Genomic DNA, 25470 nt, shown 5'->3' on the forward strand with positions numbered 1-25470 from the left:
TGGAAAACGAACAAGACCTTGGAGAGAAATTGAGAGCCGGATGAAGAGCGAGACAGAATGCAAATGCTCCCATAACCAAGGGCATTACTTGTCAGCAGAAGGCCAGAAAAACAGATATTATGCTCCTCTGTTTTTCACTCATCTCTTAAGTCATTACTCATTTTCGCTCTTTTCCCATCTCCCCATCTCCATCTCATCCGCGCAAGCCTTCCATCAGTCTTTCCAGGTCTTTTTGCACTGTTGAATCCTCACAATGACAGCACATAAAACACCTTGGAACAGAAGCTCCCCGAGTGCTCATTAACGCCTCGTTAGCACCGAAAATGATCATCTCAAGAACGGAATGGGTCTTGGATGAGTGGTGGAGCTAAACAAATGAGATAAAAATATCTTTTCTTAACAGAGTGTCTTTTTACTGCACCTATCAGAAAGATTTGAATCCACTTACCTTCAGCTTCCTCTGGCACAATAGGAAGCTTAACCCTCTCTCACCAGATGCTTTGATGGACATAATCGTAAATGAGTTTCGTCTCTGCTTTTGCACAAAGGTAGATTAGAAAACAGGTGGATGTAACATTTTTATTTTCTCCTCTAGGGCCTTTCTTTAGCCCAACAATGTCAGAGCTACAGTTGTCTACCTCATTGGACTGCTGCTGCTGAGTGACTGGAACTGGAAGCTCTGTGTGACTCTTTGTGCAGTTGGTTCAGATGGGCGTTCAAATATTTTGTTAGTTGTTGCTTTTGTGTGCAGTAATTTGCACACATTCTGTGATGTTGTGTGTTCTAATGTTTGTTTGTTTTTGGTAATCACACAAATGGACTGTCAGACGTCACTCCAGCGGTTTTCATTTTCATGTACTTCTCCTCTTTCTCTGACTGTGTGTGTTTTTCATAGCCAGGGGCAGGTGGTGGTGGAGTCTGCTTTACTGTACGCCTGAATTCTGCTCTTTTGCGTGTATTTTAGAGCACAGCCTTGCAGCACATACACACACACTGCACTCTCTAAGGTATTTGACCTGTTTTGCCCCACAGCAAAGGAAAATAGTCTGTCCTGCATCCCAACACTCTCCTGCGCATTAGTTTACCTCCAGCCTCTTCCCAGGAATGTGTAAATTGTGTTTATGACAAGTTACCTTCCAACTAAAATCCATATTTATGGCCAGACATTGTGTTCTCCTTAGTGGGTTGATGCTAATGAATTATACAGCCATGTTTACATACACAGGAGGCCCACATATGAATAATTAATAATATTACGTTAAAAAAATGAAAGAAAGAGGAAATGCAGTGCTTGAACACACAAACACACAATCTCCCCTCACTGGTCGGGCACATCTGACCTTTAGGTGATGTTTATGTCAGCAGGTTGGAGTACTGCTCATTCAACAACGCTCCCCCACTCTGTGAGTGTCTTCTATATCAGAATGTGCTTCGTGGTCTCTTTTAAGTAGCTCATTGTGGCTCTTGGGTCTTGCTTAAACCTATTAATTCTTTCCCTCTACCTCTACTTGTTGATAGCAGAATGATGAAGTCCTTGAAGACCTTTCTAAGGAAACTGGACTTGGGCTTTTGGTTTTTCTTTTGATTTTCCACTGAGAAAATGCAAAGCATAGAAATATCATTTGTAATTAAATTTTCTCTCCCTTGTCTCTCTCCCTCTCTCTCTCTCTCTCTCGCTCTCTCTCTCTCTCGCTCATGTCACTCGCTCTACGTATCTCGCCATTCAGGCAGTACTATGAAATGCTGTACAACACTGCAGACGAGCTGCTGAACCTTGTGGTGGACCAGGGCGTTCGCTACACAGAGTTGGAGTACATCAACGCCCTGTCCCTGCTTCATCGCAGTCAGACGGGGGTAGGGGACCTGAGCACCCAAAACACCCGGCTGCAGCGCCTCAAGGAGATCATCTGCGAGCAGGCCGCCATCAAACAGGCCACCAAGGACAAGAAGATCACCACAGTGTAAAGAGTCCAGTAAAACAGGGCATGCTACTGAGGGATATTTTATTGAGTTGAATTGCTATTCAGAGAAAGGGGAACAGTGAACATGTGTTCCATGCAAATAACCTCTGTCCTACATGGCTCTGGAACAGGAATATTCAAGAATATGTGTTGCAGAAAAGTAGGTCATTAATGCCAGGAGACACTGTCAGGACAGAGGATATTTGTGAATTGGGTCGTAAAACACTGAAAGATGCTTTATCTAGCCCCTTATATTATAATATGTAAAATCTGTATAAATATATTTGGCTGACATAGATCAGCCTATATATATGTCATGTATATATCAGCCTGTGCAGCACTGACTCACTCTAATTGGAAAGCGAGCAACACAACTGCAAACCTCGCACATCTAGTTCACTATCTATCCGTCTATGTCACGTCATGTAGTCCCATGTAGTCATTTTCCAGCTTTAAGGGACAACAAATGCAGCGTGCACGCCCAGACTCTGACAGCCCCCTCCGCTCGCAGCGACTCCAACTCCAGATAAAAGCCAATTGTTTTGGACACTCACCCAAACTTAGGCCCTATTGCATCTCATTTTCCTATTAGATCTAAACTGCTGCTCTCAATTACACCTCTATCTCTTTTCTACTGCCGTCCCCATGGGCCCACTGATTCTGTCTGCAATAACAGATGCCAGATTAGACTGTCTGAATGAGGCCACATCTTCCTCCTGCTGCCAATTTAGGTTGGTCCCCAAAGATTTCCCTAGCCGTGAATTGTATCATATCTACAGTACGTCTGTTAAAAATCTGTTTATTGGACTTTTTCTTATAGTTTGTGCACTAAACTTGTGTATCTACTGTTGAAACTTGTTGAAACTGTTGAGCTGGTAAAACTATTTTACAAACTGGACAAAGGAGACTAAATCTGGTCTCATGTTTATTCTTCTGTACAAGCAGGGCTGGTTTTATTTCAGTGGCATATATTTCACATTTCACGAGTCATACTAGCTTCATAAACTCAAACAATGTGAATCTTTATTTTGCTGGAGTATTTTAAAGTGAACCACGCGTATAGGCTCGAGTCGCTCACAAATCATTTCCCTCGTTGCAGTCCTCCTCTTTTTTTTCGTTCATTAACTTGGGAGAAAAGTACTTAACGAGAGGAAGAACAGGGGAACGGGAGCCTTGTCAATACAGCGGGCCCGCGCTGGTCTCCCAGAAGCCCATAGAGCAATCCATCATAATGACACATAGGCAGGAATCAATGGCAAAACAACTGTGGAGCTGCTGAGGGAGTTCGCCTACCACTCTGAAACGTACACTTAGAATAAAATCTAGAATCTGCTCATTCAGCTGTTCACTTCAGAGCTACTTTTGTAATGTTCTAAATGGGAAACTTTAATACAATGTTAACCAGGTGTCAGGTCACAGACACAGATGCTATTATACATGTAAGACTATAACACGGCACAAGCCAGTAGGAGTTGTTATCTGGGCCTAATCCATCTACTCCTGCTGTCTGCTTTTTTTACTCATGAATTAAATATGTAAAGGAAAAGTTTTTTGTTACTAGGAGAACTCACCCTTTTCTTTGCACATCTGTCAAATAAGAGGAATTGCAAAAATTTATGTTTGAAGTAAGAATGTGTTGATTTCTATACATGAATCTGATCTAGAGGATTATCTGATCTTATCTGATATGATCTTTAAGGTTTGCCTCCTCTAAATTAAGCACACGAGTTGTTAATGTGTACACTAATGAAAATGAAATAAACTAATCAAAATCCGAGCATTTCCATTTGTGTGTTTTGTGTTCCGTGCAGAAATGGAGCAGACAAGAGCTCATCCATTCTGCAGCACATCTTTACCACATGTTTGGTGGAGTCCAGCTGTTTCCACTTTATACAATTAGAGTAAGACACATCCAGAACCAACACCAGAGGCTCTGCTCTGCCAGAGCTGTGATGGTTTGTGTGACATGAATTGAAGCATAAAGCGCAGCATAGTGGGATGAGAAAAATAAGCACGGACAGCTGTCGGAGTAGGAAGTGGTCCAACCCAACAAGCGTGTGTTATCAAAGCGTCCTGTTAATGGGTGAAGTGAATAATACGCCTTAGCTCTACATATGTTTAATTTATTACATTAAATGCTGAATCTTTTTATCGTATCTTCGAAAATGCAGATATTACGACTCCGCCTTCTTTACTACATTACCCATAATCCTTTCAGCTCGCATTGGACGCCTCCGTTGCTAAGCGACGACCGCCAAACGTGGCGCAAATACGCTAATGAGTTAGCAAAAAAACACGAAGTTCTACATAGTTATTCATCCCGAGGCGGGTGCTTTTACTGCCTGTTAGTAGTTCTAGCGCACTTTAGTGCCGGTTTCTCGACGGTGAATAATGAAGGAAAGGACCGTTGAACTGTTTCCCGCCGCGTTGCCTGGCGTTTGCCCCCCAGGGTCCGTCAGCGACGCGCCCGCAGAGGAGGCGCCCGGCGGCGCAGAGCTGGAGGACAAGTCCGACATGGAGGTAAGATGCTGCTTAGCTTAGCTTTTAAAACTTTTACACGTCTGTCTCAATTTCTTCATTTGAATATTCGCATTATAATGCACAGTATCGGCGATTCAATAAAAGTGTAAATAAAAGGACAAGTGACACATATATATGTTTGTTCCGTCATGCAACAGGTAAAGCAGGTAACCTTGTACAGGAGGTCTGGGGAAGTTAAACAGCACAGCAAGGTCAAATAATTGATTCACGCTATTTGAAATTTCTAATAGTGGAATTAAGAGCAATTAAAGTCTTGTAAATTCTCTATAGGCACAATGTGTGTGTTTGCTGCATGAAGAGATGCATGTGTGCTTCTCAGGACAGGAAGCGGTGGCTCAGTAGTGCAGTAGGTGATGCTTGTAGTGGCTTAAATGTGCCAGCTTGACTATAGTGAGATGGGATGAGTAATGCACTTTATATTGAAATTTTCAGAGGTCCTGTGTTTTAACTGCTGAGCTGGTGTCCAGGTGCATCTCCCACCTTGGCCACTTTGGCAACGGGCCGCCCTTGTACCAACTGTCCCTGCCTGTGAGTCACAGCTACTGTTGTGTGGCTTCAAGCCTCTTTGCTGTCAGATTCAGCCACACTTGCTGAAACTCACACTTTTATTGCGTTACAGTTACAGTATGTTGGCAGCAGACGTAGTAAAATCTACATTGTATTTTCCTCTAGAGTCAGAACCTAAGTGACGTCTCCATCCTACGAAATTATGCCCATCTTCAAAAACTGGAACTGCCACACAACAAAATAAAAGGTGATCTTCACTCCTACAGTACTTATTTAGTTATTTACACCTGCAACCTGAACGTTTCTGATGCTGCCCTCTAACTTTTTTAACTAGTAGATTTGTCCTGTGTGAGCCACATGCCCTACCTCGTCATTCTTGACGCTTCTCACAACGAAATCTTTAGCTTCTTTGGATTCCAGCCACCCAAGAGTCTGAAGGTAAAGCAGGACCTTGAGCTGACAGGAAAAGACAACGTTTGATTGGTGTCTTGGGCTTCACTCTCTCCTGGTTTTCCCTTAAGATAGGCCTGGATTTACATAGCCCATCTGTAGTCACTGGGAATATGCTTACAAGGCATTAACTGCCCTTGAATGACAGTGAACCTCGCTAAATTAAAAATTCTTTCCCACACTTTATAGATTAATTTGATGAATTCCTCAAGTGAGATGTAGTGAAGACATTCATGACTGTTGATAACGTGCTGATTTCTTTTTCCAGGAGGTCAGTTTCTCATACAATCGTATGGCTAAAATGAAGGATTTGTCAGCCTGTTCCTACCTTAGTAAACTAGAGCTGGACCGTATCCTTTGATTCATCAGAATAACTGGACACATGCACTCGCAGACACTTCCCCTCTCTCTGTCACACACTCAACATTATTTTTTCACCCTATACCCTTATAATAAATGTACTAATTGTTTATTTGTATTTCTTATGTATAATTCTTAACAGTGCTGTTCATCAGACAACAGTTTCAGCGAGATCACTGGTCTCGAGCAGTGTTGCAGGCTCAGCCATCTCAGACTGGCGCACAACAGGATCTCCAGGATCAGTGGCCTGGGCAGTCTACCACTTACACACCTCTGCCTTGTAGGTAACATAAAACAGACACTTTACACGATGATTCAAGTTCACAGTATATAGCAGGAATCTTCTTTAGTCTTTTTTTATGTATATTTTATATGTTGTGCATTGCTCTGCAACCTCTGTGTTATCCACTGTTGGGTACATACTGTTGTTAAGTTTTTTTCTTGTTTTGTGTATTCTACCTCATGTATGCTCAATTTCACCCATTTCTGTTTGCCTCTTTTAGTGTTCTCTTTATGTCAGTGTTTTTGGCTGGTTTTTCACATTCAGTAAAACCTTGGCCCCCTGTTTGAGACTTACCATATGGTCCAACAGCAGGCCTTTCTCTCTTTCTCTCTCTGCTTGTGTGTAAGTGTGTGCACCTGCATGTTGTGTCCTTTAGCAGTGTTTCCTCATTGTCAGAAGCCATTGGTCCGGCTGTAACTGCCTCAGTAGCTTTGCTTCGGGATTATCGGCTGGTGTTTGAGTGACGCTGGAACAAGTTCAGCACACACACACGCGCACACACACACACACACACACACACACACACACACACACACACACACACACACACACACACACACACACACCTTGTCCATCCTGCGTCCATCGAAACTCATCCCTGACCTTTCTTCCTCTCTCGCTGCCTCCCTGAACAGCATGGCCCTGTCAGCCTGTTTCCCTACCCCTTCACAGCACCGACCCGAGCTTCAAGGGACATCACAGCACAGTCATCCCCACTCCCCCACTCACCCTACTGATAGGGATTTACTGCCAGGCAACATGCTTGGCAAGAGCAGGGTGAGGTGTGGCCAAACGGCTCGATAACAACTTTAGTCAGTGGAATGGAATGAGAAGCAAGCTGGGGTCCCTGTCAAGGGAGGAATGCCCAGGTCTGGTTCTTTAGTTTTTTGCGTGCTGCGCTAACACCTCGCCAGCTGTTTGGCTGTCAGCCCTCAGTCAGGATTTAGCATTATGAGGCGGATCTGCCACTCAACTCAGCACTGAGGGGAGAGAAAGTTCCGGCACCCTGCAGAGTGACCATGACACGTCCTTAATATTTATTAGTGGGAATCATTGACCATTCATAAAGTGGTGCTTGGAAGCCATTTATATGTGCATGCAAATTAATGTGATGTATCCGCTTCTCTGAATGTGTGCTCTTTTCTGTCCGCGTCCAGAGGGGTAACCAGCTGGAGAGAATTGAAGGTTTGGAGAATCTGAACAATCTGCAGGTCCTTGACTTGTCTCAGAATCGCATCACCAGTCTTTCTGGCCTTCAAAATCTTTGCCTGCTTGGCTCCATCAATCTGGAGAAAAACCTGGTATGTATCTGTGAGCTCCTTTACACATGCCACACAGTGAGCATGAGAGAGTGAGAATAAATGTGATTTAGCTATATGAGATCCAAATTAAACAGATTTCCATCATTTCGTCATTTAATTAAAATGGGAAAAACCTGCTTCATGAGCAAATGGTAGTGACCAAATCTCCTGCATGAACAGCAAACTGACTTCCAGTGATGGCACTGGAAGCTCTCTAAAAATACTGTTTATACAAGACTGTGAAAACATAGACCTCTGTGCCCTCCTGACATCTTCTCATTTTGTGTAACTCATACTATAAAAATGGTAAGCTGAGCAAACAGAATAATGTACAAAATGTCTTATAACAAGTAAAACAAAAAAGAACAAAATGTCGTTATCGGTCTGGGTCGGTCTATTTATATTTTGGAGTGACCTAGTCAAAATCCTTCAACTGAGCAACATACAATATAATAGTTTCATTGGATTAGGAAAAATACAATATTTAATATATATATTTTTTTCATTTACTGGGAATTTATTTTTAGATTACTGAAATCCAAGAATGCAAGCACATTCATGATCTTTTGCTGTTGCGGGATCTCAGTCTACTTGAAAACCCTGTACAGGTAAGCCCACCTGTACTAATGACCCTAGGGCCTAATGCTTTAGGGGCTTAGATGCTTCGCTACACTGTATGTTTTTAATTGTGTACTGTGTGAATGTGAAACATACTGTAGGAGCAACCGGACTACAGAGTCTCGGTGGTTTTCCTACTACAGCATCTAACTGTGCTAGACCAAGAAAAAATCACTGCTGAAGAAAAGGTATGCATAAATCTAATGATGGCTTTGGTAACATCATAATCAGAGGTAGACTTACAGTATGTTAAACTCCAGGTGTCATCTGTAAACAAATACGATCCCCCTTTGGACGTGGTTTCAGCAAGAAATCACCTTACTCACATGGTGTATCAGCTGATGCAGCCCCAGGTGCTCTATGACAGGTCAGTGCAATATTGTTTAATGTGTTTCACTGACTGGTCTTCTGCATTGTTTTAGAATCTAAAGTTAAACTTAAAGTTAAAACTTTCTTTTGTAAGGAAATGGGAACATTTAACAGTGGTTACTGAAAAATGGCATTTGGTAAGTGTGTTTGTAGCACATCAGATGTGATGATTAGAATCATACTGATGCATATCTTGGAAAATCAGGTACCAAGAACATTGTTTTCAGGATTTTATCTGCCGTGGTCCTGAATTGCTCGTGTTATCTACTCTCTTAAAGGGAAAAAAATGAATTTGTGCATCAGCAGTTTTTTTGAAAACATCCATCATCAGCGAATAAAATGCTGCAGTTACAGTCAATTTACCATTCTCCTCTTTGCGTCCTAGAAAGAGTACATCCATATTGCCCACAAGGTTCCCATTAATATTGACTGTAGGAGTGGCTTTCAAGAAGTTTGTGCTTCATGGTTTATTATACTTAAATCTTGCTCGTTTTTGGAGGCTTGATTTATTTTCCTGAATAAAAGAACGTAGCAGTAAAGCTGAAGTTCATGAGGACCCTCTCTGTGTGGCTGTGTGGGTGTATGTTTGTGTCTCCAAGCAGTACTTTGCCCAGTGCAGACTCTCCGTACCCTATGCTGGTGCTGACAGGTCCTCAAGGCTGTGGGAAAAGAGAACTAGCCCATCGACTGTGTCAAGAGTTCAGCGAATATTTTGCATATGGGTCAGTATTAAAATGTTTGCACGATTTTAATACATGACATAGATTTTAGCTGTGTATCTTTGTATACTGAATATACTACTGTACAAATGCATGAAAATCTGAACCAGGTATTTAAATGTGTCCTAATTGCTGTCCCCTTGAAATGGTTTGTGTGGCGCGTTTCAAAGGTGGTGAATTTAGACATTTAGCTAAACGTGTGTTTGCTGAAACTCCACGCAGAGTGTTTCTGTTTTCACAGAATCTGTCACACCACAAGGGGGCCCTACTATGGAGAGGAAAATGGGATTGATTACCATTTTGTCAGCGAGGAGGACTTTCAGAACATGATTCTCATGGTACGTTGGTTTGACGGTAAAGTTTTTTATCACCACAGCTCCTGGAACCAGTGCTGTCAGTCATTGTACTCATCTATAAGTTAATCAAGCTGTTCTAATCCTTTAACAAGCTTGACACTAAATTCACACTCTGGCTAAAATAAGTTGTGATTATTGATATTTGATATTTGAAAAGCTATTAAATTTTTACCTTTAAATTTGACAAAGGGGTGTAGGACACATTTGTTTTTCATCCTGCCCCCTGTCTAGCTGCCTGTTATGTAACAGTGGAGCAGTATGATGGATAGAGGTCTAGGTCACGTAGTGATTTACACAGCAAGGGCTTTGATGCTAGCATCAGGCTGGTGGAACAGGTTAACTTGACAGTGTGTCCCGCCCTCTGTCTGATTCCTTCATTCCTCACTTTCTTCCTCCATTCCTCTGTCGGCAAGTGTTTGGTTTATTACTGACCTGTCCTCCTTACACCATCATGCTTTGACTTTCATATGTTACCAGCCCTCTCCCTCCCTCATGTTTTGTCTTAACCCCTGGTAACCACTTTTTCTCACCTATCATCAACATTCCTGTGCCATCAGGGAAGAAAACCTGGTCATTTAGTACAGTACATTAAGGTAGTCAGCTGACCCCATTGTGTCCCCAGATGAAACATATTAATCACTGCAGTAAGGCAGATAGACAGAACGTATGCGAGCACAGCAAAAGGTTTGGCCACGGTCAACTCACACCAACTGGCTTTCTAGCTCCCTTTGCATATTCAAGGTGTCGGAATTATTTTTTAACGTGCTAAAATGTTGTTTGTGTCTTGTCTGTCAGTCTGTCAGCACTTACTACTTTTGCTGGGTACCCATAATGCTGCCACAAATGCATGTTCTATCCTAATTTCAACCTCACATTTTGTGCACTAATGCACTAATATGTCATGACAGCTTTTATGTTTCATGTTATAATGTGTTTCATCGCTGTCTTTTTACAGAAACCAAACATGGCAAAATTAGATAATTAATCTCCAATTGCACTAATTCTGAATTGCTTTAGTCGGTATTAGATTTGGTTCCAGCTTGTTAAGACCTACAAATGACGTGGTTCAAATAATAAACAGGTCAGGGATCATCCTGAGGAGTTTTGCCCTTATCACCAGGTCAAAAGTTCAGTTCACAGGTGGCCTGATGACCTCAGGTTGTTTATCTTGACACAACATGCTGGGGTGCACATGTGCGTCAAGTGGTTTGTCAACTTGAGGTGATAGATGTAATTGTAACTGTGCTAACGTGATGAATAATGCTTGGAATGCTTTTTCCTCTCCTTTTTTAGGGTAAGTTTATCCAGACAATGCAATATGGGGGTCACAGCTTTGGCCTGACCAGAGATGCCATAGAGGACGTGGCCAGAGAAGGGCTGGCTTGCTGTGTGCATATGGAACTGGAGGTACTGTACGCACGTGGAAAGTTAACACTTTTGCAATTAGAGTAGATGCATTAATCTAGAATGGACCGTCTTAAACACAAAATGAGAAAATTCCATTATGAAAACATTGTCTGATGCAGCCTCTTCTCTGACCTGCATTCATAAGAGGAATTCTAATTGTTTGTTGATGCTTCCAGGGTGTGTTTAGCCTGAAGAGATGCTGCTTCGAGCCTCGATACATCCTGCTGTTCCCCAGCAAGGCGGAGAAGTACAGGGATCGTCTGAAAAGCCGCGGCCTCTACACCCCAGCACAGATTGAAAAGGCAGTGTCACGTCTAGACGTGTACGCCAAAACCAACATACAGCGGCCTGGATTCTTCGATAATGTCATGCCCTGTGGTATGACTGTAAAATATATTAATATGCCACTAAATGTTCATTCATGTTATTTGATGCTGTGTCTGGGGGCAGATTTCAGAGCATATTAATGGTAATTTCATAGTCTCCAGTGTCTAATTCAGTCCATTTTACTAATTGGTTTCTAATGGGCTAATGCGTTATAACAGGATATAAATCTTAACAATTCATTTTAAAAAGCATCTGTCTTAAGGTAGGAAAACAGTAATATTCACTCATCCAACCTTTGGAAATGAAGCTTGCAAGAAAAAATTATATTCCGTTCACTGTATGTTACTGTAGACTCTTACAAAGAGCCATACTCTAGTGTTGTTGGCGTAGACTTAGATGAATTAACAGGCCTCGGTAAAATCCATACACTACACTTTCAGTCCAATTACCACATTTATTAAAGGCACGTAGCTGCCGAGTAGCTCTGTTTATCATTCCCTCATGAAAGCACTCGGACATGTTAGCTGTTTTCTTAATGAGATGAACATACTGGGAGCGGGGGACACTTATCACTTTTATGCACCTCATTACATTAAGGTCATAATCCCCATATCTTTGATTCATCACTGTTTGATGGGAGATGTATTGGCTCTGTTCATGGCCAGACTTTTTACATGGTGGTGCTGTGTGTGTGGATATTGAATACTGTAGATGACTTGGAAGAAGCCTACCAGATGCTGAGGCTGGTATTGAAGGAGTACTTGTTGCTAAAGGAGGAGGAGGAGGAGGAAAAGCACAACAGAGCATCCCCTGACAGCACCTCCATGGGTGTGTATTTGTTTACTTGTTCAGATAATCATTAGTAATGCACTGTACAGTGTGGATGTTACATCGGTGTCTCTCTGCCTCTCAGCTTCAGCTAACGAGCCAGTGGCGAAACCACCCTCACACTTGTTAGGATCGGGCACACTCACATCACAGTCTGCCACAGCTCTTGACCCTTCAAATCCTTCCTATAGGAACTATTTTACCAAGATCCAAGCAGAGCTCAGCCCTGAAAATAGCCCAGCGGTGAGTTACAACACACCAGATGAAAAATGTATTCGTTATGAAGCATGCAAGTGAATGTTAAATAGCCCAGAACTAATTTGTGAAAAATAATCCTTAATTGTCTAACAGGATCAACTCTTTCTTTTGTTTCCCTACCTTACTGCTCCCTATCATAATTCTTGCTTCCTACCTTTTTTCCTTTAATAACCCTCCACATAAATTTTCCTCTCCTTTCAAATCTGCCATTCCTGTTTATCCCCTCTTTCTGTCATCTTGCTGCTTCATCTCCTCCTCTTTATTCTCTCCCCCCTACTCCCTGCAGGAGTTTGCTTCCATCAGGAGACGAGAGCGGTTGGTGAGAGAGGCCATAGTGGGGAATAGTCCAGGGGTCTACAGCCAGCGCTTCAAAAGGTTTATTACAAGTAGCACACACTCCAATGCACTCCAACGCTTAGTTTCAAGAGGGAGCTCTCAGCTGGGCCAAATTAGTTTAATTGGAGCACTTGTCCTAACAGCATTTTAATGGTTTGTTTTGGGTCGCTGTGTGACTTTGAGGGTGAAGTGGCGGGGGCCCAAATCATTTGAAACAAACTGCTAGTTAATGCGAGGAGATTGTCTAGTGGCGCCTTTCACCCGTGTTTCCTCAGATATACTTGTCACCACTCCTAACGTCAGGAAATGTCTGAAAAACAAAAATGAACAACTTCGCTTTTTGTTCTAGTGGGTGGCGTGAAATAGCTTTTCCAAAGGATTTATACTGAAGGACAATTTTTCAGTCTACTGTAACATTTATTCTATTCATTTATTATTTTCTTTACCTCAGCTCGGCTCAAAAAGCACCATCATCAATGCAGACTCATGACTCTGGATCACACTTTAGTGAAGACAGCAGGTAAGAACACCCACACAAATGCACAGTGGATAAACACATACAGGTGCACATACGCTACAGATTTCTCCTTGAAACCTCAAGGAAAGCCAGTGATAATGCATAACAATTACAGATACACACATGTACTTCAAAGATGGAAAAGTTTCCATCTGCATATGGTTTCAAAACTTATTTATGATGAGGTCAGATAATCCACAGGAAGTCTTTCATAAGAATATGAAAAGTCCTTGTAGAAGGTATCTTCTCTCTCTAAGGCTGTTTTTACGGCTTGTTCACTTTTATTGAGTTCATTTACTGGTACAAGCCATGTGTGGACAAATCTGGGGTCACATTAAAAGACACACTAATAATAAATTCTGCAGTTACTGTACCGTATTCCTTCGTGTAGTGCATGTGCCACAACGATCTATGTTTAGATTAAAATATAAAAATATGCATCAATTTATTTTGAAGAAGAACCTTCAAAGTATGTTCTGTAGACGCAGACATACAGTACAGGTCCTGGAGTAAACTGGTTCTTACTGTGATCATGTTCTCATCTGTTCTGTCATCATCACCTGAGTGATACATGCCCCCAGTGTATACAGTTAACATTCCTTAGCTCTTTAGTATTTCTGCAGAGGATTGCAGACATCTGTCTACTTGTTGGCACGACTCTTAATAGAGATGTGTCTCCGCTTGTTTCTGTTTCATATTTTGTTACAAAGGACCGAGTTGTATTTTTCTAAAGGGGTTTTTGTGTAGTGTGCAGTGGATGTGTGTTTGGACATGTAAGGTCTAATTCTGTTCAGTGATGGGAACATTACTAGAACATCATTCTGTTGAAAAGTTTCTTGTACCAGCTCTCTTAACTTTCTGTTTCTCACTTTCATCATAATTCTACCAGTACACCTCTCGCTGCATATGCTACTTTGTCCCTGTTCCCTTCTCATCCCTATCCGTGTCTCTCTGTTTCTGTGCTTCTATCCACTGTATGCTTCTGCTTCCTCCAACCACTAACCTATTCCACACCTGCACAAGCAGCTCTGATGAGTCACGTGCTTCAGAGCTGTCTGTGCCCAGTTCAGCTGGGGCCTTCGCTGGCTCGGTGGAACCACTAAATAGCTCTATTGTGGAACCCACGCTGGAAACACTTAAAGGTTAGTATAGAGGAAAGAGAGACGAGTGAGAGGAGAAATACTGAGACAAGGGGAGCACTCCTAATAACTATAAATAATATTGCAAATTATTTGATGCATGATTTAGTGGTTAGCGTTTTGTTTTGACATTGTTTATTTACTATATCTCACTCTAAATACTGTATATTGAAGCTGACTGTAATGAGTTCTGAAGACTATGAATGTAATATTTGAATTTCAGACCAACTGTCATCTGACCAGACCCCAGATCAGCTGGCTGCAGCCACATCTCCCTCTTCTGACCGACGTCCCGGATCCAACGTCAGGCCCGTCCTGCCGCCGATTCCCACCGGACGCAAGACCCCTGTAGTTTCCAGCCCAAAGCCACCTGCTGGGGAGACAGAGAGTGCAAACATGAATGGATAAATGTTAAATCACTTTTAACTGACTCCTTAAAATGTGTGTTAGATCACAAAAAAAATGTCTCTGAAACCACACATTTGTTGCTGTCTCACCACAAACTACAGTACACTGATGGTAACACGATACAGTCAAGCCAAACACTTGAGGTTAGATTTTTGCACTTGCCTTTTCCTGCATCTGTTGCTCGTGCTGCAACATGTCTGGATCCTTTACCCCCTTCTATATACTGTGTTCCTGTGAAGTGATGGCGCTAATGGCCACATATACTGTATGCTGACTGGAGTATAATTATAAGGATGTGCAGAATTACTGTCTTTCTGACCTAAAGGTGTCTGGTGATGACACACATTGTGGTTTAGGCTCTCACAGACTGATGAGCATGTCTTTCATCCATGTGTTGAACTAAACAGATATAGTTCCTCTTTGTATTAATATGAGGTATCTGTTCATCGTGGAAATGGTTTTTGTCAGGTTTTATGAGTGAAGCATTAATTTTCTTGACAGTGAAGTGGTGTTGCATTTCCTGCTGTTCAGTAATCTCATCAAACAGGATTTGCCATCGACATCTAGATACTGATCTTTTATATTTAGCGTGAGGCTCTTGTCACTGGATGGTAAATACATCATTAATCTTTATCTCCTCTGATGGGATTATTTATTCAACTGGAAATGCGTTGGTATGGAAGTTGTTGACAGGCCGTAAACAGTGAGCCATCACACCACGGCACCGTGTTTGTCAGCTTGTGTGTGCACGTTTGTGAGTGTTGCACATTTTCTGCTTTTATATTTGGTAAATATTGTTTATTGCTGAATAGTTGCCTGTCACAGTTGTCCGCATCTCTTATTCAGCTCCTCAGCCCGTCAGCTCGTGCTGTTGCTGCACGTGAACGCGCACGTGTGCATGTTGTTTCCTGCAGTACGGAGTTCTACACACACACATAGAGGACACCTGGCCATCCATCACTATCTGTCTTCCTCTTAGGCAGCAGATGTTCCAACCCCGTCTTAATTCTTTGGCAGTTTGAAACCAGCCAGTGTCTTCAGGGCCCCTGGGGTCTAACCCACTTACACTGCAACCTGCACCCTGTAGCACAGCCTGTCATTGGCTAACGTGGTGTCTTCCTGCACATTAACATTGCATGAGATGCAGGTATATGAATATTGTGAATGCATGATCTAATAATCTACATCATCTGTGTCTTTGTGTCTGTGATGTATTTTTCATGCTCATCTGTTACTCTGTGTCTTTGTCTTCATGCCTACTCATTGTAACACTACAGCCTTCATGGTCAAATGAATAAAAACTTATAAATAATGTTATGGGCATCTTTTTGCCTCATGTTTTACACGAGCGAACCCCGGGAACTTTATATCTGTACTGTAGTAGCAACAGCCGCAGTTCTACCTCTCTTGTTGCATTACACTCATCGCAAACCTTCACCAAAGCTTTTCCAAGCCAAACAAAGTTTAAACAGCATACAGTATGTGCGTAATACATACCGCACTGTCTACCCAACCGCTCGTCTTCCTTCACTTCACCAGCTGAAAAATAAACACGTCACACACTTTCATCTCGACATAACTCCTCAAGACAGCAACGCTTCACAAAGAAAAGAGCCGAGCACATTTTCTGGGCAAAACTAAGACTCGCTTGCATCTGAGATTTATGTGTGCAGGAGAGAGTTGTCATGGCATAGATATGCATAGGCTCGTTATCAATTTTCTCGAAGCTCATGTGCCCAGTGATAGGAATACATTTTTTATGATATTTGTAAGACTTGAGCAATAGGAAGAAAGAGAATTAATCTGTATTTTCATTCCGGGATGAATGTTGCAACATATAACAGATGGTGTGAAATAATGGAAATGTCAAACAAGTCTATGTCTGTTTGAGTGACTGAGTCAATATATGTTTGACTCTAATACTTCACTGTGGTCTGGAACTATTGTGCACTTGTGTAATTCAGTTACTGTGAGAATACATACAGTAAAGTTATAAATAAGTTGTTTTATATGTGTATATTACACTCATAAATCACTGATCAGTCATAAGTGTCCAGGTCTGAGGTTAGTTTTTGTAAAATGCAAACAACTAGCAAACCTAGAATGTGTAATTGTGATTTTAATCTGTTGAGGATGGAAGTAATTTTTTTAGTTGACACGGGAGGAGATGGTGTTTAGACAGATAACGTACTGTATTCAGTCAGGTTCACTTCCACTCAATTTCAAATAATGAAGCCCTCGCGTTGCCAGAGCTTTTTCCACTCTCCATTCGCTATGCTAACATGGGATAAAGCTCCGTCTGAACCTGCTGTTGAGACCTGTGTTGTGTGAATTTTGTTCAACCCAGCCTGACTTGTAAATAGATGGGTTAAACTATGCCTTGCTCATAGGTGCAGCACTGTTTGTGGAAGTCAAACAGACACTTAGACCTTTTCGAGGCAGAAATCATTCTGACCTGGAACACGCGGCCATCACGATTCCCACGGCGCTTCAAACAGCCCTCGGTGACGCTCCTGCTTTATAGTGACAGTGACTTAATTAGGTGCCAGGCCACCGCGGCTAGTTTCCCTCAGTGCGGGTTCTCCTTTTAAACCCATCTTGTGAAAAGCCGAGAGGCAGAGAATGAACTTGCAAAACAGTCTGTGTGAAAATACAATATGGTCCAGGCCCAGCTGTTAACCTGTTAACCAGCCTTTGTACATGTGGATTGCTCTGTTTGAGCAGCACGCCCGCTCATTTCAAGCTGAAACAGCCCGCACTTTCCTGCAGAGATGAAATGATACGCTCCATCTTTGAACCTCTCTGATGCTCATAACATCTGTCTTGATCCTGCACAAGCGCACGGTAGACTTCAGCTAGGTGTGTGCGCTGCAGCGCGTCTCTAATTATAAACAAGAACTTTCTTTGGGCCTTGAGTGCTTATCTAGCTTGCCAAATATTTTCTTTAAGTCACTCATTAGCATTAATGATTCTTCACCTCAAGGGTACAGGCTACAGACTGTTACCAATGGCAAAGACTGAGCCATTTTAGCAGAACGCACCGGATTTACCTCTGCATGCTTGTCTGGAGGATGTTGGAATAGGTCACGGTGGTACTATAATGAAAACTTAAATAAGACAAACACAAAGCGTGCACCTCTGCCGCATGATGTGACACCGCACTCGGTAACTATGGCAACGGCACACCGCACTGCACATCCCCGCGTTTGTGTGTGTGTGCGTTCACTCTTCAGCGTGTTCCCTGCGGACAGATTAATTCCCTGCCAGATTCATTCCCTGTCAACTTGCTGAAACAAAAAGTTTCTGTTTTAATTAGTTCGGTGCAGTGTCTCGCTTCATCTATCTATCTGTGTAGTGTCTCTCACGTTGGCAGTCCCCCTCGATCCCCCTCAACACTCTTCGTGTTGCTCTCTGGCGTAATTAAAGGCAGTCAGTGCGGATAATAGAACCGTAATAGTGTGTAATTGCAATAATCAATACAAAGTGCGTACAGAGAAATTCACCATTCGTCAGTATTTGATAGACAGAGGAGGGAGTGTGGCTTCCCAAATGTTGGATCTCTATTTTACAAAACAAAGACGCAGAAAGACTTTGGTCAACATTTGATCTTTATTAGTATAGTGAGTGTTACAGGTGTCAGCAGATTGAACTCAGGACATTTCCTCCTAATTGGTGCCGCTGACCAAGAGACAGGGGTGAGAATGATTTCTCATCTGTGTGAGATTAGATTAGAAATCCTCGGGTAACAAACAGGAACATCTAAAAGGTCTGTATTCATTGTTGTATTGAAAAGGTAAAATCAAATTTAATGTAAAAGTAAAGTGAGGTCAAGTTATTACCAGAGGCCCTCTGCAGGCAGACTAGTAAAAATACAAGTTAAAGTTGAGTAGGGTCGGCTGCCTCCTCAGTTCTGAAGAAACAGACTCCTGTTAAAGTACAAATCAGTATGAAACTTCACTTGAAAAAGAAGTTCACTTTTATTTAGATCAGGCTTTATTAAAACGGGAACGCTTTACCTGCAGTAGACACAAACAGGCCTCAAGCCTCTAAACCGAGCCTGAGCCCTGCGTCTGCTGCCCAGGGCAGGGGTAGGGATGCTCTAACTGTTAGACCTGCCTCCAGTGGGTGGTGCCTTCTGCTTCAGCACAGACTGCAGAACCCTGATATATCTTAATTACAGTAGCTGATTACATACAGTAGAAAAAATGAGAACGTCTCAGGCTGATTCTTACATAAGAAACAAACTAAGTTGCTTTTGTTTATCAAATTTGCATAACAGGATTTGCTGGAACCCGAAGTCGATAGATTCAACTGGACAGGTGAACACACACGTTGACCGTACAACATGTGCATCTGGCTCTGTTTTGGCACTTCCCCTCAGGATGTGGGTCAGGCAAGGGAAGGTCTCCGTAGGTGGAGCGGAACGTGTCCAGACAGATCTACTAGAGCAAAGCCACGCCCCCTCCAGGGTCAGCTGACCTCACCTGAGAGCCAGGGAATGCTGAGCTGCCTGAGGGGGGCCGGGGCGCAGAAGCAGATAGTGCGATTGTGTTTATGTGTCTGCGTGACAGCCGAGTGAGATCCTCCATCATGTGTGCGTATGAGAGGAAAGCGGGAGCATGTACTCTGACTCGGTGCTTCTTTAGTCTTTAAGGGTTTTGACCTTTCACCATGCGTTTAACCTTTGCCTTTGACAACCCTCCAGAGGGTGATGACGGCAGTTTTCAACCTTTAATCTCCTCTCCTCCATCCCCACAACACACCTCTGCTCTCCTTTTTCTCCCCTTCTGTCATCATGTCTGTCTCCCCCCTTCTCCCTCTTCCTCCATGTGTTTCTCTCTGCAGATGTGATTTTCCTCAGCAGAAAGCATACATGCTCCTTTCTTTTTCTTTTTCTTCTTACTCCCACCTTTCAGTTTCAGTTCCTAGTATTAAATGGTACTAGGGAACATGGTATTCACATCACTACTCACTCTGCTTTTCTTGCTCTTTTTCCCAGCGTCTCATTTCCCCAAAAGCGCTGCTTTGTACACCCACATTTCATTTCCCACTGTGTCTTGTGATCCACAGTAAACGTGCTCTTTGTGGTATCCTGATCAGGTTTTCAACAATTTGCTGTCCTCATACCCCCGACTGTGCTATGCATATTAAATCAGGCCTAAGAGGGACATTTAAGAAGGCAGGTGATGGGGGCGACTAGACAGCCAGGATTACAGCGGAGGAAGCAGGGGCAGAGGTGTACGATGAGGACAAAGGTTATGTGAAAACCCCTAGGTGTCCCGCTTTGAAATCCTCCACCCACCATGTGTTCAAGTCATAATGACTTTGAGTTACTAGCTAGTCAGGGTGTGGAAGTTCAGTGAGGTAGGTTTGTGTCTGCCTTCATTCTGTTGTGGTGGGCCATAAAAGCAGCAGTAGCTGGACTTAATGAAAACCCAGTGAGGCACAGATCATGCTAGGAACTATACGTCTTTTCCCACATCCTTGAACAACTTTTTCCTCTCCACATTTTTGTCAGCTTTCATTTTTATAGGCAGGGAACTACGTTTTCATGCAAACACTTATTTGTGTATAATGCTATAAAGCAGCAGTTCGTCCCGCTGGTCATTTTCCGTTCCACTGAGTAGTGCCGCAGAGCTCCACTGAAGCGCTCTCAGACTTGTCTCTGCTTGTAGCTGTGTGTGTGTGTGTGTGTGTGTGTGTGTGTGTGTGTGTGTGTGTGTGTGTGTGTGTGTGTGTGTGTGTGTGTGTGTGTGTGTGTGTGTGCCATCTCACAGCCTTGGTCAATGTGTGTTATTGTACAGCATAAGAGGACACATTCCACTGACTTCACTGTCTGACGGATGGGATGCATTTTTACAGCATGTCTACAGGATTCAGCATACGCTCCTCAGACAGCAGCTGATTAATGGTAGTCAGGTTGAATGCATGGTGAACTCTCACCCATGCAATATTCAGAAGCTCAGACACAATGATGGCAGAGGTCATCAACGCCTCGTTTCGTCAAGAAATTACATTTACAGACTAAAGTGAAGTTCATGATTGTTCCTACAATAAATCCTACGAAATAAAATATGGTGGTTTTAATATTCAAAGTGTTTATTCATATGCTTAATAAACTGTGTACCATCCTTCACAGCCCTGCTCTGTGAGCTCATTCAAATTCCATTCTCTGCACACTCAAGCTGGATTAGGGTTATCAGAGAAGTGCAGAAAAGTATGAAATCATAATTCTTGTAAAGAGTGTGAATGTAAAGAGTAAACTACTTTAACATGATAACCTTTATACCCAAACTCTCTTTGGTTTCAATACTTACTGTGTTTTTTTAGAAAGGATGAAAATGACAAGTTAGCCTCTGCATTGTATGTTTGATAAACTAATGGATGTATAAAATATTATATAAAATATTTCATGTTTATATTGTAACATTTATTTACATTTTGCAAAATCAGTATATTTAGTATTCAAGAAATGCTTAAAGTTCTCACAAGACCATACATTTGATGTCCTTTAGCCAATCATGAGTGAAATCACACTGTATTATTACAGAAACACTGGCATTTACCATTGAGATACTTACAGTACCTTCTGTTTGTCGGTGCTTTACAGCCGAACATCAGGTGAGAAGTCTGCAGGATGTGCCGCATGCAGGCAGCGAGACAGACGCCACGACTGATGTATCATAAAATAATCAAACACAGATGGATGGAGGTACAGCACGCACGCACGCACGCACGCACGCACGCACGCACGCACGCACGCACACAGTTAATCTCTCATTTTTGAACTACTGAAGGTTTTTTGTTTCCCCCCTTGAGCAAGGCGTCATCATATATGCATGGTAAAAATTCTCTGTAGATGCTGTTTAAACAAGTTCAGTCAAATCCTGCGAGTGTTGGAGTTATACTGACACAGGGGTGTTAGGAAGCAAGTTATTACATCATGTCATCTAACTCTGGAGGATTCCTCTCTGAGCCGTAAGCCTGACAAACACTTAAAAACATAGTCATTGCTTTGCATGTTCTTTCTTCAGTAAGGAAAAGCCGTCGCCCTTTGACCCTTAGGGTTCTCAGAAAGACCACATGCATTTAAACCACTTCTCCAGGTGCATCACATAAGGAATAGGAAACTCCTAGACGACTGTTATCTATAATCAGCCTCAGGTATTAATAGCTCTGCATGAGCTTCAACATATTAATTGCACAGTTTGTAAACAAATATACCAACACAATCTACAGTCACAACATTTAAACTGGCTGAATGGATTTTAATTATATGCAGCTTATAATCATAATAATTGCTGCCTTTTTCTTCATACTTCTCTATATGTTCATGAAACTCAATGCAGTCTTACTTCTATAGGTTCACATTGATTTTAATCTCCGCTATTCCACCTTTCAAGGTGAGCTGTTGTTTTCTTTTTGCTTGTCTCTGTCAATTTATTGACTCACATTTCTACTTGCGTATACCTGGGTTTGTGTTTGTGTTTTATCCTGGACTTACCAAGACGCCACATCTTCTTAAGCACAGTGAGGAGAACTGGTCTTAGTCATTATTTTGACGTCCTTTGTCGACTTCAGAGCGGTAATTGGACACACACTCATGACTAATTCTTTCAGCCCGGAGATTCTGCTGCATCTCAGCTCTCTGCTCTAGTGCAGCTCGTCCCGGCAAACCAGCCTTCATGTCGCAACTGCTGATTCCTTCTGTTGCCATGACAGCGCGTATCTTAGTCAGGGCTGGAATGTCGCACGATTGTTGTGAGATGAATTTATCATGACAGAAATTGCCTCAGCAAGTACACGAAGTGTCTTGTTCACATTGTAGCTTATGCTGTCAGAGTGGATCTCTGATCTGTGTGTGTGCAGGCGTGCACGTGTTTATTTGTATGGTTGTACTGCCAAAACACAGTGGGCCCAGCTTGAATGGTTTATGCGCTGCATGTGAGTCAGAATTGCATTAGTCTCCAGTCAAAGAGAGAATGCCCGTCTTCCAGCTAAGGTGCCAGCACTGACGGCATTAAACAAGAAAAAAATGACACGAGCATCCATCCGCCAGACACGCATCTCACGCTGTCAGTCTATCAATAGTTACATTAGCGGCACACAAAAGGAGGCAGAAAAGCAAATGGAATACCAGCGTGCAACAAAAACGCCTGTGAGGCTGATTTCACACAGCAGCAGGTGATGGGGTGATTCTGAAAATTTAATTTGTAAAATTGTAATTTGTGAAAAAGTGTAGGTGGTCAAAGTTTAGCTTTGAGGGTTTAATACATTTCAGGGGAAAAACGCACTCCACCATCTCCAATTTGAGCTCAATTTAATGATATTACACTAATACTCTCCGCAATTATACAGAACAGTGTATAAAGAAATGATCAGTTCTGAATGTCAACCCAAAGCCTCAACTTTATATAATTAAAGTGTCATGTGAGAAATCGTACAATTAATGAAGAGCTTTACAAGCGGCAGCTAAGGCAGTGCTTGATTCTGGTATTATCTGTGATGGAGCCAATGGAGCAAAAGAAAAAACACTGGAGAAATGAAGATTTCAGAAATGAATAAAATCTGTATTTCATCGAATGAGGAGTGGAGCTCGTTGAAAAGCTGCCACGAGGCATGAATGGCCAATGACTCCTCCAAACAGAATATTAATAGGTAATTATATCCACTCATACAACCATTTTGTACATCATCGGCGCTAATACAGTGCTTATGAAAGTGATGTGGAAATAGGAACTCTAAGATGCTCTAGTAGGTTTTTTTTCTTTGGTTTGTTTGTTTTTTTGTTAACTCCCACTTACGCTTAACTGCTGTGTAACCAGTATGATTGATTGATAGTTATATTGGCCTGTCTGCAAACACAAATACACCACGTGCGTCTGTTTTACGCGTCACTCCTGTCTCACACGTAATAACTCTTCCTTCTAAAGTCCCACTGGCTTCAGTAATTCTCCACTAGTTTCACCTGCCGTTTTATTTCTCGCTCCTCTTCCTTTTATAGCTTTGCTTCATTCCCGATGCACATGATTGTTTTCTGGAGTTAGCCTGCAGCTTAACTTTAATCATAGCTTATTCTTGAGCCAGCACCGCTTGTGACTGAGGGGTGGGGGGGGGGCTCAGAGAAGGAGTGCAATTAGCTGAGACGAGGCTGGTAAATATTTCCCATATGAATTTCCTCAACAGGTTCACAACACCTTTTATTTCTAATCCCACCTGGTGCTGACGGCACGTCTCATGATCTAACGCAGCTTAGGAAGCTCTAAAGGTTGTAAAGTGAGCGAATGTTTAAAGTGTAAGGTCTGGGTGGGATTCAGATCTTTTCAGGTTATGTTTGCTCAAATCCATATTGTAGATGTTTCTCCTACAGCTTCGAGTGAAAATACTGACATCCACACACAGAGGCGCTCTTACCTTTGACTGCTGTGCGATTGGTCCTGATTGATTTGCCCTCCTGAACTTCCTTAACGCGTGTAGAGGTCAGCAGCAGGGCAGCAGGCTTTGGCCTCACAGCTCAAGGCCAGACCCTGATAAGGCACCTTTCTGTTCTGCAGCGCACACACATGGATTGGAGTAAAGAATTTTCAGTTCTCATGATTACTGGAGCTGGGTGATCTTTCCTGGCTATGCTCACACTCAGGCACAAGTAGTCATCAGTTTTACAATTTGACCTGCACCAATTCCTTTAGGGTCTGTTTGGGAGATGCTTTCATGGGTAGAGTTAGCCATGACTTTACAGCAGCTTCCACCATAACTCTGTATCTCTCTGTATGACACTAATAAATAGGTTCAAATGTATTTACCACAGTGTAATTGCATATTGTTGCACCTCTTCCAATGTGACCCCATCATCCAAATCTGCACCTCAGCTAAATGTTGCTGCTCTCTCGCCTTAGGTGGGTGCGTTGAGTTATAGCATGTCATGACTGACAGCTGGCTAAACCCCATTAAACTAGTCCCCACATTCCTGGGATCCACCATTAAAAGTTGACCTAGTGCCCGGCAACATAGAGGCTCACACACTCTCACACACACACAACTCATCCAAAATGGTCTAGTAAAACATGACAGATTAATCCTTCTGCTTCCTCTCTGCTCACAGAAGTTGTTTGTGCCACAGTCCAGACTGGTTGGGTTGATTTTAAAATTTAAAAAATCATGCAGCACCAGAGCGTGTTTGGTGCTTTGAGCATCTGATATCCATCCAACCAGGCAGTTTTAAACTGCATGTACTGACATCATTTCACTCCACCATCCTGTTACTCATGTGCCTCAGACCTCTCTCTCTTTCGCCCTCGCCCTCTCTCTCTCTCTCTCTCTCCCGCTCACTCTGAGCCAACAGGTTGCAGCAGCTTCACCTCCACCCCTCAAAGCCCAGGAAACAAAGTCTGTATCATTCATCCACTCTTACACACAAACACACCTACTTCCTCACACCTACTTTCCCTCAGACGTAGACAACTAGATACACACATCGATTCTCCTGCGCCGTCCAGTCGATTATCTCTGATAACAACCTTTGCAGGGAAATAATAGCCCCGAGTTTCTTTTTGCCTGACTTGGATGAAACTTTTTGTCTATTTTAAGGGATAATTTTCTCCTCTCAGCCCTCAAGCGATCACCTGGATTGGGAAGATAACGATGATTCACTTGTCTGCAGGGGTGAGTGAGATTGTATGGGCCAATTTTAGGGCCATAGTCAAAACCCATTACTTTAACTGCACTTTAATATGGTACTTTATAGAGTCGTTTTGAATTCCTAACTGCCCAGATACCCTTATTATA

General features: G+C 42.5%; 3 protein-coding genes across 15 annotated transcripts in view; all 3 read left to right on the plus strand.

The window, feature by feature from the left end:
• Nucleotides 1-3738, plus strand: part of exoc4 (exocyst complex component 4) — an 83735-nt gene extending 79997 nt beyond the window's left edge. Inside the window, exon 20 of the mRNA XM_029161747.3 lies at nt 1728-3738. Coding sequence (XP_029017580.1) covers nt 1728-1965 — 238 coding nt within the window. The 3' untranslated portion in view covers nt 1966-3738. The remainder of the gene's footprint in view (nt 1-1727) is intronic.
• Nucleotides 3739-4184: 446 nt separating this feature from the next.
• On the plus strand, nt 4185-15999 carry lrguk (leucine-rich repeats and guanylate kinase domain containing). 5 transcript variants are annotated; one of them, XM_041072345.2, is made up of 20 exons: nt 4186-4481; nt 4935-5030; nt 5175-5256; nt 5344-5447; nt 5728-5809; nt 5975-6099; nt 7260-7403; nt 7931-8011; nt 8123-8209; nt 8282-8388; nt 8990-9112; nt 9351-9447; nt 10759-10872; nt 11049-11250; nt 11911-12027; nt 12113-12270; nt 12572-12660; nt 13073-13141; nt 14165-14280; nt 14501-15999. In XM_041072345.2, the coding sequence occupies exons 1-20, from the start codon at nt 4353-4355 to the stop codon at nt 14683-14685; spliced, it is 2307 nt and encodes a 768-aa protein (XP_040928279.1). In that variant the 5' UTR covers nt 4186-4352; the 3' UTR covers nt 14686-15999. The 5 variants fall into 5 exon arrangements, with proteins under 5 accessions (XP_040928281.1, XP_040928279.1, XP_029018571.1 ...); XM_029162738.3 differs by having other exon boundaries at nt 5347-5447; XM_041072346.2 differs by having other exon boundaries at nt 4187-4481; nt 8993-9112.
• Nucleotides 16000-21295: 5296 nt separating this feature from the next.
• Nucleotides 21296-25470, plus strand: part of col7a1l (collagen type VII alpha 1-like) — a 46483-nt gene continuing 42308 nt past the window's right edge. For 5 of the 9 annotated variants that reach the window (XM_029162735.3, XM_055511217.1, XM_041072342.2 and 2 more), the window contains exon 1: nt 25045-25347. The gene's annotated coding sequence lies outside the window, so the exon portion shown is untranslated. Of the gene's footprint in view, nt 21398-25036; nt 25348-25470 lie in introns of those variants that run through there. The other 4 variants (XR_008695521.1, XR_008695522.1, XM_041072341.2 and 1 more) reach the window with 3 other exon arrangements.

The sequence above is a fragment of the Betta splendens genome, chromosome 9, assembly GCF_900634795.4.
Source record: "Betta splendens chromosome 9, fBetSpl5.4, whole genome shotgun sequence".
NCBI classification, from domain to species: Eukaryota; Metazoa; Chordata; class Actinopteri; order Anabantiformes; family Osphronemidae; genus Betta; species Betta splendens.

Coding starts and splice junctions, on each gene's coding strand:
- lrguk (XM_041072345.2), top strand. CDS start 4,353: ATGAAGGAAAGGACCGTTGAACTGTTTCCCGCCGCGTTGCCTGGCGTT. Junction 7,404..7,930: donor TCAATCTGGAGAAAAACCTG/GTATGTATCTGT, acceptor ATTTATTTTTAG/ATTACTGAAATCCAAGAATG. Junction 12,271..12,571: donor GCCCTGAAAATAGCCCAGCG/GTGAGTTACAAC, acceptor TACTCCCTGCAG/GAGTTTGCTTCCATCAGGAG.